Source organism: Medicago truncatula, chromosome 2, assembly GCF_003473485.1.
Source record: "Medicago truncatula cultivar Jemalong A17 chromosome 2, MtrunA17r5.0-ANR, whole genome shotgun sequence".
NCBI classification, from domain to species: Eukaryota; Viridiplantae; Streptophyta; class Magnoliopsida; order Fabales; family Fabaceae; genus Medicago; species Medicago truncatula.
Window position 1 is genome coordinate 1,530,721 of NC_053043.1, and position 20,002 is coordinate 1,550,722.

A 20,002-nucleotide genomic window follows, 5' to 3' on the forward strand; every position below is an offset into this window, starting at 1 on the left:
TTGGGCAATTTTTTATTGATTTTGATTTAAACTTATTTAAAACTCATCATCGATATGCACTTGAATGTCTTGTATACAAATATTTGTTTTGAATTATTAAGTATGGGTATTTTATCATTGTAACATCAAACGCAAATATGTTGTTAGCAAATAAAGATTTAGATTTAATTTAATTAAGGTGAATTGATTTGTTCTGAAAATATATTTTTATTTAAAAAAAATGTTTTATATCCTACTGTTTAATTTCTATTTGAAATTAAAATTGATTCACATGAATTTTAGGTGGATTCTAGGGTGAACCATCAAACAAGTGGTTCACCGGTGGACCATTTAATTTTTACCATCAGATAAGATTAATGGTCTAGATCTACCATAATTAAAAGAGAGAATATTTACAATTGCCCACATACAATCCTGTCATACCTCACCTTCTTCATTCACTCTGGTGCCCTTTTCTATTAACGTGAACCATTGGTTTAAACTCATGTTTTATTTTGAAAGAATTAAAACTCATGTTCTATGTTTTTACTAATTTGGTTTGAATTTTCTTCAAATGCTTATATAAATAACCAGAATGGGTGTTAATCAAGAATAGCTGAAATCCCATTGATTTAAATGTTCTTCCTGTTTTCATCTTATTCAAATATTAAGAAAATTAATCAATCATCAAAACTTAATCCAAAGGACAAGCGCTTCAAACACAAGAGTTTGAAATTGGGTATTATATTTGCCTTAAAAGAGGGAGAAGGAGCAGTTAGTTATGATTGAAGTTAATAAAATAGGGGAAATTAATGATTGAAAATTTTCATGCTTTAAAAAAAAAACACCAGTTAATTATGGTAGTGGTGGTGGTGTTGGTGACGGTAGGAGCAGTCACCGTGGGATGAGGATTCATGTGGTAGTTGTGATGAGACTCAAAACAAGGGAGAAGGAGATGACAAGATTGTGTGTAGTCAATTGTAAATATTCTCTTTTTTAATTTTAATGGATCTAAACAATTGATCTCATCTGATGGTAAATATTAAATGGTCCACCGGTGAACCACTTGTTTGATGGTTCATCCTAGAATCCACCTGAATTTTATGTATAAAATTTGTATTTAGAAATATATTTGATTATGATATATATATTTGAGGAATATTTGGTGTATTTTAAAGATGAATCTCGTCTTTTGTTATTCAATTTGGTAGTACATTAAACAAAGGTTTGATCGTTAATTTTGATAAATATTGATTGTACAATAAATGGTTAAAGAATCATTCATATGTAGTGAATCAATAGTGGTATGAATATTTTTTGGTATATATATGATTCAATTTTATTTCATTTGAAATTGAATATTTTGTTTGTATCATGATTATGATATTTGAAATTTATTGTTATTATTTTTTTTTACAATAATATGGTTTCAATCATGCATTTTGGAAGAATCGGGAATATTTTTCATAAATTATGATGCAAGGAATCAATGTTAGCATTGCACTTCAAAAATAAATAAATTATTGAAGGCTCCTGAATAGCTAATTTATTGTTACATTGAGGAACAAAGTTAAACATTGAGATTGCATTCTCATAAAATTTTAATGTTAAAAATCTCTATATTATTACGAGATATACTCTGGAGAAAATAAGTGTAGTGAAAATTTTATTTTGTCTCTTATTTATAATACACTTATATTAATGCAATGGAAGCACATATTATTGTAAGCCAGAAGTTTACATATTATATTATTTGTGCAATGGAAGCACATAATATCGTAAACCAGAAGTTTACAAATTATATTAAATTTATTGTTGGCAAGACTAGTTGGGTTGTCCTGGATCTATTATGATGCATAAACTAGTTGAAAAAAAATAAATTATTATGAATATATATTGAAGAGTCAGAAGATTCTTCAAAATCTAGTGACTTTTGTGTTACTAGTTCCTAAGGGAAGTTGACAATTTAAAGGAATGAGTGTCTCACCTATATAAGGTGTTATTTAAATTAATACACTGATCATGTGAATTACTTGGATATTATATGATTTGAATAGATGCATTAACTAAATGATCACATGTATATTCACAACCAGAAGTTTATGAGATTATTTTCTCAACAAATTTGACTAAGAGTTTATTTTCTGAAATTTTTCAGAAATCATTTGATAAGTATCATTTTTCAATTGAAATTGATATTGATATTGAACAAGCATATGCTCATAAAATGGACTTGAAGGTCCATTCTTTAGACGTCTAAAATTAATTGTATAATTAATACTTATCAGACTATACCTTATAAACTCTATTTTGGTTATGAGATAATGCCTTATAAACTCAATTTTGGGAATCAATAATTTTGTATATTGAGATATTGATATGCATAAAGCCAACACATTACTATATGTAAGTTCTCCCCTTAATTTATCATTGGTTTAAGGTTAACAACCTGATATTTCTCATCTAAGTGAATTTTTGGATGTGTTGTGTATGTCACAATTGCTCTAATATAATGCCTTTTGATAAATCTTGAAAGAATATTGGAAAAATATATTTGATATAAATCTCCATATATCATTAATTGTATTGAGCCAACTTGTTTACAGTCTAGTAGGCTGATTATCAATTGATGGTTTGGTTTTCCCAATATTAGGGGGAGATAGTAAGCAGCTAAAAATTGTGAACCTAAGTTCAAATAAATTATTTGAAAGGAAATATTATTGTCTCTTCTTGATCCTCAAGATATAACTCATTTGCAAAGATAAACAAATCTTATTAGTTGCTAATGCTCCAATCGAAATAGATGTCCATATCGGATAATCTAATATTGTAAATGAGTCTTCATCGTGCCTGAAGCATGATAGATCAATCGGTTCCAAATATAAAAAGCTTTGAATAAGAAAAGGAGCTTAAAGGAAAGATAACCCAAGACGAGGATATAGAAACTCTAAAAGAGTTTTCTGACATAATTGATTTTTCAGTTCCAAAAGAACTAATCAGGTACCTGAAACTTATAAAATATTGGTAAATTATGTCATGAATAAAAGATCTCAATGGAATGAGATGGAACCAAAATGAAGTCAACGTTGACGTGTTTTTGCATATAATATAGCGCTATATGTGATAAGTAATAATGAGGATCATGTGTTAAAGTCGACTAAAGATTATAGATAAAGAAAATATCTACAGAATGGAAAGAGACAATTCTACTGAAATCAAACTCGTTTCATGAAGCAGACTTTGTTTGGACTTGTCGTCTGCACACTTGAAGGTGTGAAGTTAAATGACTATAAATGATTTTTCGCGTGAAAATGGAATTAGTATGGTAAATTACAAATATACAGAGTTTGATATGTTCACCTAAAGTGAATTGATAAATGTCTACCATTTATTTTAAAAGACATATTCACCAGAAGTGAATCCAAGAACTTTTTCATACTTGATTAAGTTCAGTAGCACATGAAAGGCTCAAATTATATGAAAATGTGCTACAATTTATTTGTATTATATGAAACTACTTGAAGGATTTCATTTGAGTGAAACGTACTATCAAATCTATTGGAAATATGACATCATTTGTCCATTTTAAGGATTTGAAATGAATTTGTTATAATCGTATATATATTAGAACTCCTGAAGAGATTCTAAATTTTGTTATATAAATATTTTTATGGACAAATCTAATTGATTATGTACTAGAATGATTGTGATGTCACTTGATGTGAGTAAAGATCATGTCCTCAAGAAAATCATGAACAATTTGAATTGGTCAGGTGAGGACACGGATGCATTTTGCTTATTATATATATATCGTGGTATTTTTTTTTTGTCAATATTAGTAAATACAGATATTGCAGAAAAGTCAAACATACAATTTGTAGCTTAGAGAAACAACAATATCATCCGATCATTTGAAAATGTTAGCACTACGTCAAGGAAGTGGAGAATGCTCTTTATTAAGGATTATGATTTCACACATACAAGAAACTTGTGGTTTTCTAATTTTAAAAGGATGTTCTTTCAACAACTCAAATGAAGATATCACAAGAGCTGCTAATTTGGAGAAGAGTATGGAGATATATCATATCTTTCTACAAAGTCACTGTCAAGTAAAGATTTTGAGTAACTTGCATAAAAGATTGTTTAAACTTCTTCATCTCATATATAATTGTCTTTATGAGGGGGAGACAAAAATGTGTTGTACTCTTTTTCCTTCACTGGAATTTTTTCCCACTAGGTTTTTCTCCAGTAAGATTTTAATGAGGCATATCCGAGATGGACATCCAAGGGGGAGTGTTATGAATATTATAAGTGGATGTCCATATAGAAATTGGGTTATTGGATCATACTGTTAGCTTATTAGGTCATATTGTGCTTGCTCCCCAAGTCATTGTATTTCTCTATAAATATAAATAGAGCTCATATGTAACCTAATTAGAGATACCAAAAAAATAATATAATCCTCTTTCTTCTCTCTCTATTCTCTCTTCTTCTCTTTAATCTTGTTCTTCTTATTCTAATAGTTTCATAACAAAATCTATATATTTTTCAAACTTACCTGACAAACAAAACCTCCCCCCCTGTTTTTTCAATGGAATAAGCGATACATATCAACTTAAGTAATGTAGTGAAAAACTTTGACCTCCGATATCTAAAATAATAGGTTAATCGGTCAGATTCGATTCATTTTTTTTCTCCTAACTAATTTGATTAAAGGATACAGCGAACCCAATTTTGTTTTAAAGAGACTAATTAGACGTTTAAAAACTAATATGGACGGTGGCCCCTAATCATATTTAACTCTCTTTTATGATTAAAACAATTTATCATAAGGTCATCATTATAGTGCATAAACCTAAGACGTGATTATGTTGTTATGGAAGTAAACAAACAGTAAAATCTAAAAGCAATGGGAACAATGTTTGACTGGTCCAAACAACCCAATTTGTGTTTGCTAGCTCCATCAATTTTACATTTATATAGTACGCCGGCAAGGTCAAATGGTTCATGTATAGGTAAAAAAAAAAAAAAAAAAAATGTAGAGCCATAGAGGTGATGAACATTTCAAGTTTCTGTCTTCATAAGCCCAAAAACAAAGTCAAAAGGAAGATAAAATCGTTTTGTCTTTGAAATATGATAAATGTTGGATAATTTGACTACATGGGACCATACAAGGGAATGAGACAGAAGATACATGACACATTGACATGCATATATCTAAACCCTAAACCCTAATAATTACAGGTCTTTTTTTAGTATACAAGTAAGAAAGCGTTTCTTGCACATAATTGAAGGTGACCAATATTGAGACCCGCACTTGAGGTTGAATTGTCTCTTATTGTGAATTTTCTTGGTGCGTGCTACCTGTCCAGCTAGAACCTGATCATATTGAGGGAAAATACTGAGAAACTTGTTCAATTACACGTGCTTTGATTAGTTTCTGTAAATTAATTTGGAGCTAGGAGAATATTTAAGACAAAAGATGCAACTGAAGCTAGAAATAACTCCCTCTTGGAATAAAATATAAATAAATAGGGTAGTCGTATGTCGACCGAATTTTTAACCACATACATCGATTTTTCAGTTACTTTTTTTGTTTATATTTTATTATTTCAGAGAAAGTAGTAATTTGGTTGTTGAAATTGTGGTGCTTGACAAAAAAAAAACCGATACAATGGTGTTTGACGATCATAACCCTGAAATTGATGAAATTCTATAATTAGTTTTTCTTTTTTGAAAGAAAGGGTAATTAGTTGTGAGATTGAAAACTCTTGGTCAAAATTTAGCATATGTTTTAATTAAGAAATGATAATTCTAGAATCATTTTGTAACAACTTTTGACAACTCTTTCATACTCTTTTTTTTTTTTTTTTTAAGAAATCATGTTACTCAATCGGCATTTTGTTCCATATTGCCCTTCTTATATCCATTTAGGTATTAACTATTAAGTGGTGGCTTTATTGTAGGTCTTTGCTATGCTATACTTGTGTCACCAAGTGAGCATTTAAATGGGTATGCACGTCACTAAAAAAAGCTACCCTGTATTTAAGGCCAAGCTAGCTGTGCTAAGATCCAACAATCACGGTGCACACAAAGTTTGGCAGCAGTTTTGTGTAAAACCAATTATACCCTAGAGGAAATATATTGTTAAATCAAATGAAAACATTTGGATGATTGTTTCAGTGGACAAAATTAATGCCATATTGTATGCCATGCATTTTAATTTTTAATATATCACGAGAACAATTCAAATATAATTTATTCTGCTTTTCCTGGCTAATAGACTCAAATAAACCATAGTCCATATATACTGGTTTTATTGTTTTCTAGTATGAGAGATAAATTCAAGGAGCCATACAGCCATGATCTAATAGGTGTTCATGGCCTTCCATTGCAATCCATCTGGCAACCCCCATAATAGGAAGAAAGATAAAAGACCGAGTAAGAAATCAACAGGAAGTGTGTAAAGGAAATCATATGATATTTGGCACGGTCATCCAGACAATACTAAACACGACACTGATACGTCGACATTTATTATAATTTGAGAAAATAATAAAATTGAATGTAATAACATGTGTTGGTGTTAAATACACATGTCAAACTCCAAACACACATTTGATCAGAAGTATCGATGTTACAAACATGATGACTCCAACTGCAAAAATACCTAGAGCATATTTAAGACATGGATAGTGACTAAGGAAAAATAAAGGTTTTATAAATTTAAAAGTAAAGGGTTATGCTAACCAAACATTGTTTAAGAAAGCCAAAATAGAAAATTTTAAGTTGGAAATGACACTTTTTTAAGTTTTTGAAGAATTGACCCCCATGAGAAGTTACAAATTGTTCGTTTGAGATACAAACAATCCCTAGATCAGGAATTACACTGAAGCGTAATTCAACACACAAGCACTTGACACAAAATCACACTTAAACACTTTCCAACCACTCAACATTCAAAATTCAATCAATATTTAAAATACCATAAAGTTGTGTGTGATTCATTTAAAAGTGAAAATATTTAATACAAATTCAAAGGGAATTGTTGAGGTATTAAAATAACAATACACAACATTCATGATAGAGAAAAAAATCAAAATATATATAAATTAATCGAAACGTAATCCTCTTATGCGCGACTTGATACTGAGTGGCCAACTTTATTTAATTGACAATTTACTGGAGAACACTGGCCAACTTTGATACCTATTTTCATCGCATCCAATTAAATGTTTCTTACCCTCCTAAATAGCTTCAAGGTGTCCAAAGTATCCATGACATGCTCTTCTTCGATCAGAACCTCCACATTTGCTGGCTTAGGCAGATCTCCCTTGATTGGAGCCATTCCTTTGGAGTGAAATACCCTATACCCTTGATTGGAGCCACTACTTTGGAATGAAATACCCTATAGAACCATGAAATGTAATCCGATATGCACTTTTAGTCTGTCTATTTGGAAGACATTCATCTCTGATATGACAGAAGGAACCCTCTAAATGGTACTAATACATCCATATTGTGTCATCACAAGTTCAACAAAGTGGCTATAAATTATCTTGCGGTTGCAATATCCAACTAGAGTACCTACATATGTCGTCGAATAGACGTGTATGAGGATGTTCATCATAAGGGTTGAAGATCACGTCGTTGACCTCTAGACGATCAAAGAAAGTCTTGTAGTTGTTTGATGACTTGTGGCTCGTGCGATGAACGAACCGCACTGCATATGTCATTTCGATGTTATAGTTGTGGTCGATATCATAGTGATATATACCAATGAAATGCTCCAATCCATAGCTTAGACCTTAAAAACAATTACAAATATTAATACATACTACAAACACAAATACATATTAAATTAAAAATACTTATTAAAATATAATTTTCTTAAATATTACAAAAACAAAGTAATTAAACAAATATTACCAAACCAACTCCTCATAAATACTCAGCATTGTCATTAAGACAAGCTTAAAAGATACATATAGATTTTTGATGGTTCGATTGGTGCACATGATATGATAGAGATATGATAAGATTAGAAAATGGATAAAGATATGATATGATAGTGACAATTATCCCATCATGTGTTTGGTGCACACATGATAAGAAATATGATAGATTGGGAACAAAAAACCAAGAAAATCCATTGGGAAGATATCACGTTTGTAATTTATGCTACAGGAAAAGAGAAAAAAAAAACAAGAAACAATTTTATCGTTTGAAGATTGGAAAGAAAATTAAAAAAGAACAAAACATGAAGAAACATGGAAAAAGAGGGTGTCGAAGGTTTTACTAGGAATAGACGATGCGCTTAATAGTTTTATGCTACCAGATTGCTAACCCACCAAAAATCAAGGATAAGAACAACAAAGGAGGAGTAGGATATGATTAAAAATAAGTTAAACTTATCATTTCCGGTTAGTACATCAAACGGTTAGTACACCAAACAGCGGATTGAGTCAGGATATAATCTAATCATATCCTGTCCCGTTATCATGCGCACCAAACATGCTGTTAAGGTTTAATATATTCTCCCATTGTGAAGCGGTACAGTAACATATGGGAATGTACCAACATCTCGAAACTTTTGAGTGAGATTTTTGCCATAAATTATGATTCCAATTTCCATCCACTTCAATAGATCAATCTCTACCGTAGTGCGCCGAAAATACCAATTTACACAAAAAAATAATAGCAATCCGATTATAATACTTTGGAAGCCCACTTACAAATAAAAAACCACCATATATTTTGAAGGAGTTGCACGTAAATAAATGGAAGAATAATTTTTGGATCAATACATGAATGAATGTAATGTTAATTATATGAAACAATACATTAACAAAATAATCATATGGAAAGGAAACTAGTTAGTATGATCATCTTTGGTTATATTGTTTTTGGCCCTCATTCTACTACCCCATGATGATGATGATCCTGCAGCCATACGTGTATGAGACCTTCTATTCAACTCAACCATTTGTTCCATCAACCTACTTCTTCTCAAACCCAAACTCAACTCAAAGTCATATTCTTCTTTAAGCTTTGGATTTGACAAAGTCTCATAAGCTGCATTGAGTTGTACAAACATCTTCGTTGATTCCTCTTTCTTCAAACGATCATGACAAACATCAGGATGATACTGGAGAGCCATTGTTCTATATGCTCTCTTTATGTCATCCATTGTTGCACTTTTAGGACTCAAACATAGTATCTTGTACAAGTTGCCATCATCATTCAACTCATTATGAATTGGAACATTTTTTGTAGCTCTGCATGAAACAGAAAACTGCATACGAGGTTGTCTACTTGAGAGTGGAAGGATATGATGTTGATATGGTTTGGAAATGCTAATTAGGCCTGAGTTTAAGGATAATAAAACATCCATAATTTTGCTTGTTGTTTTTCTCTATGTGGGTGTATTGATTTACATTACACACAATTCTCATATTTATAGTTAGAAGAATTTTGTTTGAACTCGTCTTATTGTTAATTGATTTATATTAGACCATAAGAATACTTAATAATTAAGTCAACACAATAATTTTATTTACTAATCAATTATTCAATGCCTTGCGCGTAATTTGGTGCTGTAATTTTTCCCACAGTTTTATTCTTAACTATTGGTTGAATTTATATCACAAGCCTCAAAATTTTGTAATCCAATCCAATGGTCTGAATTAAAAACTGTGTGTAATTATGAGATAATTATTCAACTGCAGCAAATCCTGGTTCGGGTAATACCCCTGGTATATAAAAGCTGTATGAGTGTTCACACATCTTTTTCTTTTATAGGGGCGCACATATTTTCCTAATTAGTTTTTTTTTTTACTAAATTTTTCATAATTTACTTGGAAATTTGTTTATAAAAGAATCCATTGCAAATTAGTCTCTGATTTATTATAAAAGAGAGTCTAATTTATCTCAAGTTTAAAAAACATCAACGACTGGTTTGATTATATTTTTTTGTCAAATTGACTTGTGAGAAAATTGTTAAGGGCCAATTAATTTTACTTTTTTTTAGATAGACAATGGCTTATTGAAAACCAACACATAAATGATAGAGTTGGAGTTGGAACCTCAATAACGACATTTGGTCAATCAATTTCGTCATTTTTGTCGGTTTAAAATTGGAATTGCCTTTCGAGAAAAAAAATTGCACGCTTAAAAAATTTGTGATTTTGTCTCTATATATCTTTTTCCTAATCAATCATTTCTTTTCATTAAAAAATATATTTTAAACATTTATATATTATTCTCTTTCATAAAAAAATACATTAAAGTCAACAATATCATAAAAAATACATTAAAGTCACCGTAGTATTTTCATACAAGATGTGGTAGTAATAAGAAAGACAAATTATCTTTTCTCTTCTCTCAACTTGGTCCTCTAAAAGTGTCACTAATAGGATTATTATTCTAAGAGGAGCCGAATTCGAAGATTCCCTAATATGTAATATTAAAATGTTGATCTTAATGTAATAAAAAAAAAATGTTGATCTTAATATTCTTTTTTTCAATTGGGGTGGAAACCGTCCTTACTCCTTGGTGCATGTTACACGGTTTTTTTTTTTTTTTTTTAAGGAAATGTTACACGATATTTTGTCTAGTTGTTTCTTGGGATTTAAAATTAACATATGCATGGATTGTGACACCTAATCATATTTAATTTTCTCTGATTTAAAACAAGCTCGTGAATAATTAGCATAAGATCATCGTTATAGTGCAGAAACCTAAAACATGATAATGTTGTAATGAAAGTAAAGAAACAGTAAAATCCAAAGGCAATGGCAACCCTGTTTGGCTGGTACAAACAACCCAATTTGTGTCTGTTTACATATACAGTCAGCCGGCAGGGTCAATTGGCTCCTTTTATAGGAAAAAATATAATATAGAGGCAATAAACAAAACATAATTGTCCTAATCCCTTTCTTTTTTCACACTCAAATCCAATGAATGTATCAAGTTTCTGTTTACATAAGACCAAACAAATTCAAAAGGAAGATAAAATTGTTTTGTCTTTAAAAACAAAAATGAAGAAAAGAGAGCATTAAATAAGAATTTAGAAAGATAAATGTTGGATAAATTTGATTACCTGGGACCCCACAAGGGAACGAGACATCAGCTACATGACATGCATACCAGATCGGCCATATTCAAATATGATTGGTCCTTTTCTAAATTATTGGTCTTTTTTTTTTTTTTTAAGACAAGTGAGAAACCATAATTGTTCATAGTTGAAGTTGACATTTAGGCCAAAAATGAGGTCGCATTGTCTCTTATTACGAACTTTCTTGGAGCATGTTAGTGAGCTAAAACCTTATTAGATTAAGGAAAAATACAGAGAAACTTGTTCAATTACACGTGCACCTAATTTGGAGGGGAGTATTAATTAAGACAAAAGATAGTCACTAGACCTAATAGCCGAAGCTTAATTAGCCATGTAACTTAAGTCTGAGAATTATTTTTTTTAAGAAGGTAAAATGAAATTTATTTCAAACACAAAGAATCCTAATAAGTACAAGGAATCTAAGTTAGGAGATTTAAAGAGCAACATACAAACGAAAAGTGTCTATATATATGCGGAACATCCAAACAATCATCCATGTATCAAATACAAACTTCTACAAGTAAACCAAAAACACCCTCCACTAAGGGCCCTCAAAACCAATAAAAGCTAAACACCAAACCAAGAAGTCATCTCCAAAAACCAAAGTCCAAACGTTTGCGCAATAGCAGAAACAAATCTTGTGCCAAACCATTAAAAAACCTCTCCAAAATAACCATCAAACTTACCATAAACCCATGTAATCGCACCTTAAACAAGTCATACCATCTAATATCCGTGTATTTGAAAACCCCATCAACAACAAACTCATAGAAGAAAACCCATAAAAAGCATAACCACCACAAGCACCACCACCACCACCAAAAAACCACCATTAATCCTCACCAAAAATAGCATCAGCCACCACGAAAACCAATAAATTAAACCCCATTGACCCTTCCATCAGCCACCACCAGACACCCCTAGCCACCACACAACCACCACGAAGACAACAACGAAAACAACTCGATGCTCTCTATCATCACCACCACCACAAATTCCAGATCCACCACAAAACCACCACAAGTCGGACTCTTCTCTCCACCGATCCACCAAAACAGCATCGTCGCCACCACTGTAAAACCACCACGTCATCACCACCTTCACCTTACATCACCGCCAAAACTATGACCTACTCCACCACAACACACCAACAGAAAATAGAACACGCAACAATTCAAAACGAAAAAAGTCGTCGTTGTTTCGAAGAGGAACAAAAACAACCAAAACACATAAGACTATCGGAGAACAGCAACCTTAACGCCGACGTCGACAAATCTGATGTTTAGAGGTGGCGCGGAGGACTGGTGTCACTCATCGCACCATCACCCTGACCGGCTACATCTTGTAAATTGAGGGTTTCGATTGGGGTGAAAGAAGGTGTAACCGGCGGGTTCTGTTTTTTAAAGAGATGTGGCTTTAGTATGAGAATATTAATCACCCATTTGGTTTTTTTATTTTTTTGAATTTTTTTTTACGATATACCAATTTGGTTGTTGAAATTGTGGTGTTTAACGATTTGTACCTTAAAGTTTAAATTGTTGAAATTCTAAAATTAATTGTGAAATTGAAAAATCTCAATCACAATTTCGTTAGCTAATGTCAGCCTTTTGCTTTATTTACTGTGTCATGTTCAAAGTGTAAATATATACATTGTGTTTTGATACTCTACAATGGAATTTTGGTTATCAATTAGAGTTAATTATATTTCTCACCTTTAATTTAAGAGTAGTTTGAATTACACTCACCTCCTCTCTTATATTAAAATATACATTCCCCTTACTTGAAAAGTAAAATTTATACTCCCCTTCCTATAAGATTTGAATTACATCTATCTCCCTTAATAATTAAATATGCACCACACTTTAATCTATTTTAAAAATAAATAAATATTTTTATGATATATATTAATTTTGCATTCAAATTTTGATCTATTTTAATAGAGAAATTTTTTATAATCTATTTTAATCTATTGTGAACAAAAAATAGGGAAAAATATGAATTCAAATTTTGATTATATTAAAATAGACCCGTAATACTATTTTTTTTCGAAGTATGTTAGATTATTATTTTTTTGGTAGAATATTATAAATAAATAAAAATGAAGGAGTAAAATGTAGATTTTAACATAAGAGGGGAGGGGGATGGGGGAGTGAAATGTTTTCAAATATGTTTTGAATAAGAGGAGAGATGAGTGTATATATGAATATAAGAGAGGAGAGGAGTGTAATTCAAACATATTTGAGGAGAGGAGATTTTAATTTACTCTATCAATTAATTAATTTAGATGCCGGTATATTGGTACACTCGAATTCTTGTACCGTAAAAATTGTTTTGAAAGATAGTTTAACAATGAAAATCCTCATCTTCACTAGGTGCAGCGTGACTATTATTCAGTCTCATGAGAAGTCAAGAATCATAATATTAGTTGATGATTTGAAAAAGCCTCTAAAGTCTTTGTCTCTAACAATGGAATTTTTTTTCTTTCAAAAACTATACCTTTGGTTCACCCAAAAACTATATACTATAAATTAGTTCAATAATAAAAAGTCAATAAGCTTGCATTAAAATCATTTATCAATGTAGACCGTTTTGTTAATTAAAAAGCTTAATTAAATTAAACGGTTAAAACAATGGAACCCGAATGTAACATGCATGCGATTCCATTGTGTCTCTTGACATATGTACCTGTCAACGACACACCAAATAGATCACATTCACACCCATGTCAATATGATCACTATCAACAAATCAACATAAATAATAATAATAATGCTAAATTTATTACTACTCGTAAATAAATATGCGTGCACCATGAATTTTATCTAAATTCAAGTCAGACACTAATTGAATATAACTCTAATGGTAAATACTCAAAAATAGTTCCTCATGTAATAATCTTCCAAACATTCCAAAATGGAACTAGAGATGGCTCAAAGGCCTGAGAATAGAGATAAAAGGCACACAAGAAGGGATCCAACTGAAATAGGGAGCAATGTTGATGCTGCACTCTTGCCACTCGGTGGTGCGGCTGCCGGTGCCTCAGCAGAAGTAGTAGGAGAAGATGCTGGCCATGGGGAGATGCTTACACCTATAATAATTTTTTTCATAAATGATTCAAATTAGAGAATCCAATAATCATGTGAAAATCTAACTCCAAACATCAAATGGTTCAAGAAAGACTTCTAATAGACAGCACAATTACTTATTAATGCAAGGAAAGGATTAACCATGTATGAAGAAAGTAATTGAAAGTAAGCATGTTTAATTGACAATTAGACATGCAGATCAATGCACGATGGTTCTTTTCAATGCAGATCAATGTAAATGGCATATGGTATTCAGATTTTAACGTGGAAATTAGAATGATCAAAATGTGTTACATAAGGACACATACCAGGAGCAGCAGCAGAGGCATTAGGCACTGCAAAAAACAACAATAACTCATCACTATTATATAGAAACACAAACTTAAGATTAAAAAGAATATAATCTTTTCATCAACAAAACATTTAAAAAACCAACTATGATTAAAAATAAAATAAAACCCTAATCTGAGTTATACAGAGAAATAAAACAAAGGATGAAATATAAGAGAAAATCCAAATGAGTGGTAATGAATGAAAAGAAAAAAAAATTAAAAAAAAAAAAAGGGAACTCACATCCACAGTTAGAGATAGAAGGAGCAGAAACTTTGCAAGCAAAAGGAAGAGTCAAAGCCTTTGAAACATTCAAAACAACACCTAAATGAGCATTGCCTTTGAAAGCCCCACAGAGACAAGATGGAGCAGTGTTGACGATAGTTTTGAGGCCATTACAGCATGATCCTTCTGGTTGGGTTAGGGTGCTGCCGTTTGTAAGAAATGAGAAACAATCAGTCATGGCGAGAACAAGTTTTGAACACTCACCGGAGGGTGATGATGAAGCACCATTGGTAAAATCAAGGGCACATATGCCAAAAATGATGCATAGAATGAGTGAAAACTTTGATGCCATGGATAAGAGACAGCAGGTTTCTTTTTTTTCTTTTTTTTGGTGATGTAGTGTAGGGTTTAACACTTTGGAATGATTTATTCCTCGGTCAAAGGCTGGTCTTAAATAATGAAGGTAAAATAATTTCTTTTTCATGAATCAAAAGAGATTAATTACAAAAGGAAATTAAAAGAAAACAATAGGAAGCATTTAGAACGTCTAGAAGCACATAGAAATATTTAAAAAGGAAATAAATAATACCCACGGATTTTCCAACAAGATTTATTGAACTTTTATGATTATTTTCATCTTTTAATATTAATCATTAATACTAACTAATGATTAATAATTTTGTTTTGAAGAAGCTAAATTAGTTCACCTAAATAATATTAGAGAGAATCGAACATAAGACCTCAAGGAGAAGTCCACTATCAGATCCTAAGTCAATACCACTAGACCAAAAAATTCAAGATCCGCCACTGCTACAAATCAGTCATCATATAAAAAGCAAAGAAGAAATTTAACAAGAGAAAAAAATATGTCATTTTATAAAAGTTTTTATTGAGTTCCTACGAGTATTCGTCTAGGTGACATAAGTTCCATTAGCATTTTTTATGTTGCGGTTTGGTTCGGTTGTTAAAATAAAAACCACAAACCAAACCAAATCAAGTAGTTGAGTAAAAAAGTAATCCAAATACATCCAAACCAAAAACGGTTTTTGCAGTTTCGATTTGTGTTGGTTTCGTTTGCGATTTTTCTATTGGATTTGTTTAGTTTTGAACACCCCTACCTCTAGATGCTTGGTTTACAACCACTCCACCTAAAAATTATTTATGTATTACATTTTAATCATTTTTACATAAATCTTTTTCTTTATGATATCTACAAATTTTGATCCATCATCCAAGAAAAAATAATCTATTTCTTTTTAATTTCAATGTCAATGATAATTTTTTTATTATTTTATTATTAACTTAATGATTTAGAAAATAAAATACATTTTTGATTGCCCATATTTCTTGGTTTTAGTAATTTTAATTTTTTATTTTATTTTTATTGTATCAAATTTTATAGTAATGTTTAAAACTATGTGTTAATGATATTGTATGTCTACGATTTGCTTTGATCGACTGCTCATTCATCTTGTTTTACTATTAAAACGAGTATATATTTTTTTTATTAAACGTCCTATAACAGTCCTTGAACAACCATCGAACCATGAAGATATCAAATTCATCACACTTTGGAACGGAACCAAGTGGTGCATGTTTTGAGATCACAAAAGTTAATGAAGTTGGTTTGGTGCATGTTTTGAGATTACAAACCTAAATCAAAATTGGTTTATCAGAAGAAGCTTTTATTATACCTAATTTTAGTAACACAACTGCTGGAGCCAAGCATGACTATAGTATTCATTTCCATAGGAGATAGGTAAGGAAAAATAACATTGAACTATTATGTGTAAGTGTAATTGAGTTGTGGTTAGTGAAAAAATTACTTGGGGGAGCAAAAAAAAAAGTTTAGGCGAGAAACTAAATTATGAAGTTTTTTATTTTTATTTTAGTATAAATGTTAATTGATACAAGTTTTAGTTGCATATACACGACAAAAATCATGTATACTATTTCAGAAATCGCCGAAATCTAAAATCGTTGAAAAGCTGTTTAAAATCTCAAAATTTATCTATAATTTTTTATTTTTCTGGATGGGCCACTACACCACTTTACAAAGATTTGGATGTGTCGATAATAAAAAACGTCGTAAAATTGTTTAAAATCTCGCATAATAGACCTATAATTGTTAATTTTTTAATTTTTTCGGCCCACTCCAGCCCATGAAGGGTTCCACCTATGCTTGTAAACACTTCACCTTCATGCATACTAACACTAACAGTCTAAAATAACATGCTTTACCAGTTTTATCAATCTACTCCCTAAATTTCCTACCTATTTGGTCCTTGACTCTTAAAATGATTAATATGAGTAAAATTTGATAGAGTCAATAACCTTTTGAAATATTTATTATCTCAGACCTATTTGAGAGCGACCTACAAAATCAGGTATAAGTTTGATGGTTTTCTCCGTAAAAAATGCTAAATGAAATTAAGCAATGTAAGTGGATAATAGCAATAATTTTTGTTTTTTTGAGGGGATGGATGATATTATATATAAGCTACTACGATAAATGTTAATATTATTTCCCTAAAAAAATTACTATAATAAATCATTTCGTGAGTATTATTGGTTTGGGTATTCTTCTATATTAGAAGAAAAACATTAAGAAACTTGAATGTAAATAATTTTTCCGAAAAAAGTAGTTGTGGTCTAGTGGTGGACTTGTCGTGGCCACCATAAAAAGAACCTTCAATGTAATCAAGCAATGAGATCACCTTACTGGTTGGAGTTCAACCACATGACAATCCAACATTCCATTCCCCTGAATGTTAACACTTCCATTCCCCTCATGCAACCATGGGTATGAAAAACTAGTACTCAAGAAAACATAAAAAAATTCAAAATAGACCCTTATGCTATAACTTTCCTAAACTCAAAATGAAACTAGAAATGGCTCAAAGGCCTAAGAATAGAGATAAAAGGCAAACAATGAGGGATCCAGCTGAAATAGGGAGCAATGTTGATGCTGCACTCTTGACATTCGATGGTGCCTCTGCCGGAGTTGTGGCTGCCGGTGTTGTGGCTGCGGGTGCTGTAGATGGAGTGGTCCCACCTGGTGCATGAGCAGCTGGTGGGGAAGGTGGGGAAATGCTTCCACCTATAATTTTTTTATTCATAATGATTCATATTAGAGAATCAACACAACAATTTGTTGGAACATTGTTTCGAATTCCTATATAAAAATCTAACTGTTGCAAATTGTTGGAACATTTGACATTTGGAGTTATATTTTGACATAAAAAAGTCTTGATTCATACTAATATGGACACAACAATTTGCAATAATCTATTTAAAACTGTATAAAAGAATGAGTATTTAAATTGTTAATAGGGAGTAACAACATATGACTCAAAAACAGCAAAATTGGATACCGTATCTATAATTTGGTGGTTGATCTGAATAGATAGAATCTGATATCATATTAAATTTTTATATTACCGTTTAACTCATTCTTACAAAAACTGTTGTAAAGCTAAGATCCTCTTTATCATATGAATCAAGCATATATGACTCCATTTTTAATTTGGAACAAAATTCAATACAGAATATCAAAACCAATGATTTGTAAATGGCATAAGGAAACATACCAGGAGTAGCAGCACCAACAGGGGCGATAGACACTGTAAACAAAAACAATTATTCATCACTGTCATGTCACAAACCTAGGATTAGAAGTGTCCCAGTGTCAGACACACGGACCGACGCCGAGACATGTGATTACACTAAATTGTGTCTGTGTTGTGTTCGTGTCTATTTTTCATAATGAATGAAATGAAAACCAGAAAAACTCACATCCACAGTTAGAGAGAGGAGGAGCAGAGAGACCACAAGCAGCAGGAAGGGTGGCAGCTTTTGTAACATTCAAAACAACACCAAGATTAGCACTGTTTTTGAGAGAATCACAAAGACAAGTAGGAGATGTTTTCAGAACAGTTTTCAAGCCAGAACAGCATGCCCCTGATGGTTTGGTTATGGTACTGTCATTTGAAACAAATGACAAACAATCAGCCATGATGACAACAATGGTTGAACAATCAGCAGAGGGTGATGGAGCATCACGTGCTGATGAAGCACTAGGAAAATCAACGGCCCAGATGACAAAAATGGAGAGAATGAATGAAAACTTTGAGGCCATGGAGAAGGAATGAGAGATTGTTGTGATGTGTAGTTAGTTAAATAAAGATAGTGGAAAATTGTGAAGTGGAGAGTAATGAGGGGAGTTTAAAGAGAATGACTCGGTGTGTGTTAACTGTCTTTGTGATGTGTATAAAATGCATGGAAAAAGGATTCTCTTGAGATAGAGATTAGACCTTACGTGTTCAGGTTGTCAACATATATCTCTAATTCTGAAATTAAAATTGTATGGTTTAAATTTTAAATTTTGTAAAAAATAAAATCAAATTTGAAATTTAGATTATTTGATCTCAATCCAACAATCAAGAATGTGTTGGATATTGATCGTAAGAAATTCAAATTGGTGTGGAAATCAGATTTTTTTAGTAAAAGGAAAAAAATTTCTAAAATAAATTGATTTTATCATATTGTCGTTATCCTTTTACGACTCATTTGAATTTGATGCTCTTGATCTACTGATTTTGGTCATGGTCGGTTGTGTTCAGCTCTTATGTTGCTTTAGGTCATGGTCAAATATGTCACGTTGCAGTTTAGATTGATTTTAAGACAATAAATTATATGATCCAAAGAAATAAGTAAATTAATGTGATATATCATAATCATTACAAAGAAATAAGTATTAAATAAAATATATGCATGTATTGTAGCTTAGTTCGCTTTGGTTTATATTTTAAAAATGAATCTTTTAAAAGCTATAATCTCAATACAAATCTTCTTAAAGACTAATTATTTATATATATATAGATAGATATAGAGTAAACACTAGAGAGTGGAATTGAATTACATCATGAAATGAAACTAAGTTGGGTGTATTTCACTCCTACGTACATAGAGGGCATACATTGGTATGCCGTGTGGTTTCGAGCATCTTAGTTAGTTAGTTAGTTAGTTGGAGGAGTAGAAACGCATCTTATGTTAGTATTCACCAAATAGGAAACTCTAGAGAGTGTACGCATCTTACTTACTATTCCAAATTTCACACACTACTCACGTTTGTATATCAATGTGAACATGGTTAGTTTCATGTTGCTTTCCAACACAAGTTTTCATTCTTTATGGAGTTCAACACCATAGCTGAAAAAGTAAGTACATGTACACCTTTTTACGATAGCTAGGTGGAACCTATATT

General features: G+C 31.3%; 3 protein-coding genes across 3 annotated transcripts; all 3 read right to left on the bottom strand.

The window, feature by feature from the left end:
- Positions 1-8,787: 8,787 nt before the first annotated feature.
- Positions 8,788-9,420, bottom strand: LOC11425131 (chaperone protein dnaJ 20, chloroplastic). Its single transcript, XM_003593122.4, has one exon. It carries the CDS (start codon positions 9,371-9,373, stop codon positions 8,852-8,854), a length of 522 nt encoding a protein of 173 aa, XP_003593170.1. The 5' UTR covers positions 9,374-9,420; the 3' UTR covers positions 8,788-8,851.
- A 4,470-nt stretch (positions 9,421-13,890) lies between these two features.
- On the bottom strand, positions 13,891-15,205 carry LOC11425132 (non-specific lipid transfer protein GPI-anchored 11). Its single transcript, XM_003593124.3, has 3 exons — positions 14,755-15,205; positions 14,490-14,516; positions 13,891-14,183 (listed from the first exon to the last, which is right to left on the bottom strand). The coding sequence occupies exons 1-3, from the start codon at positions 15,086-15,088 to the stop codon at positions 14,026-14,028; spliced, it is 519 nt and encodes a 172-aa protein (XP_003593172.3). The 5' UTR covers positions 15,089-15,205; the 3' UTR covers positions 13,891-14,025.
- Positions 15,206-17,308: 2,103 nt separating this feature from the next.
- LOC11430749 (non-specific lipid transfer protein GPI-anchored 31) lies at positions 17,309-19,019 on the bottom strand. The gene is made up of 3 exons (XM_024777570.2): positions 18,532-19,019; positions 18,327-18,359; positions 17,309-17,836 (listed from the first exon to the last, which is right to left on the bottom strand). The coding sequence occupies exons 1-3, from the start codon at positions 18,872-18,874 to the stop codon at positions 17,634-17,636; spliced, it is 579 nt and encodes a 192-aa protein (XP_024633338.1). The 5' UTR covers positions 18,875-19,019; the 3' UTR covers positions 17,309-17,633.
- Positions 19,020-20,002: the final 983 nt, after the last annotated feature.

Coding starts and splice junctions, on each gene's coding strand:
- LOC11430749 (XM_024777570.2), bottom strand. CDS start 18,874: ATGGCCTCAAAGTTTTCATTCATTCTCTCCATTTTTGTCATCTGGGCC. Junction 18,360..18,531: donor TCCTCTCTCTAACTGTGGAT/GTGAGTTTTTCT, acceptor TTTTGTTTACAG/TGTCTATCGCCCCTGTTGGT. Junction 17,837..18,326: donor TGTTGGTGCTGCTACTCCTG/GTATGTTTCCTT, acceptor AAAAAATTATAG/GTGGAAGCATTTCCCCACCT.
- LOC11425132 (XM_003593124.3), bottom strand. CDS start 15,088: ATGGCATCAAAGTTTTCACTCATTCTATGCATCATTTTTGGCATATGT. Junction 14,517..14,754: donor TTCTATCTCTAACTGTGGAT/GTGAGTTCCCTT, acceptor TGTTTTTTGCAG/TGCCTAATGCCTCTGCTGCT. Junction 14,184..14,489: donor TGCCTCTGCTGCTGCTCCTG/GTATGTGTCCTT, acceptor AAATTATTATAG/GTGTAAGCATCTCCCCATGG.
- LOC11425131 (XM_003593122.4), bottom strand. CDS start 9,373: ATGGATGTTTTATTATCCTTAAACTCAGGCCTAATTAGCATTTCCAAA.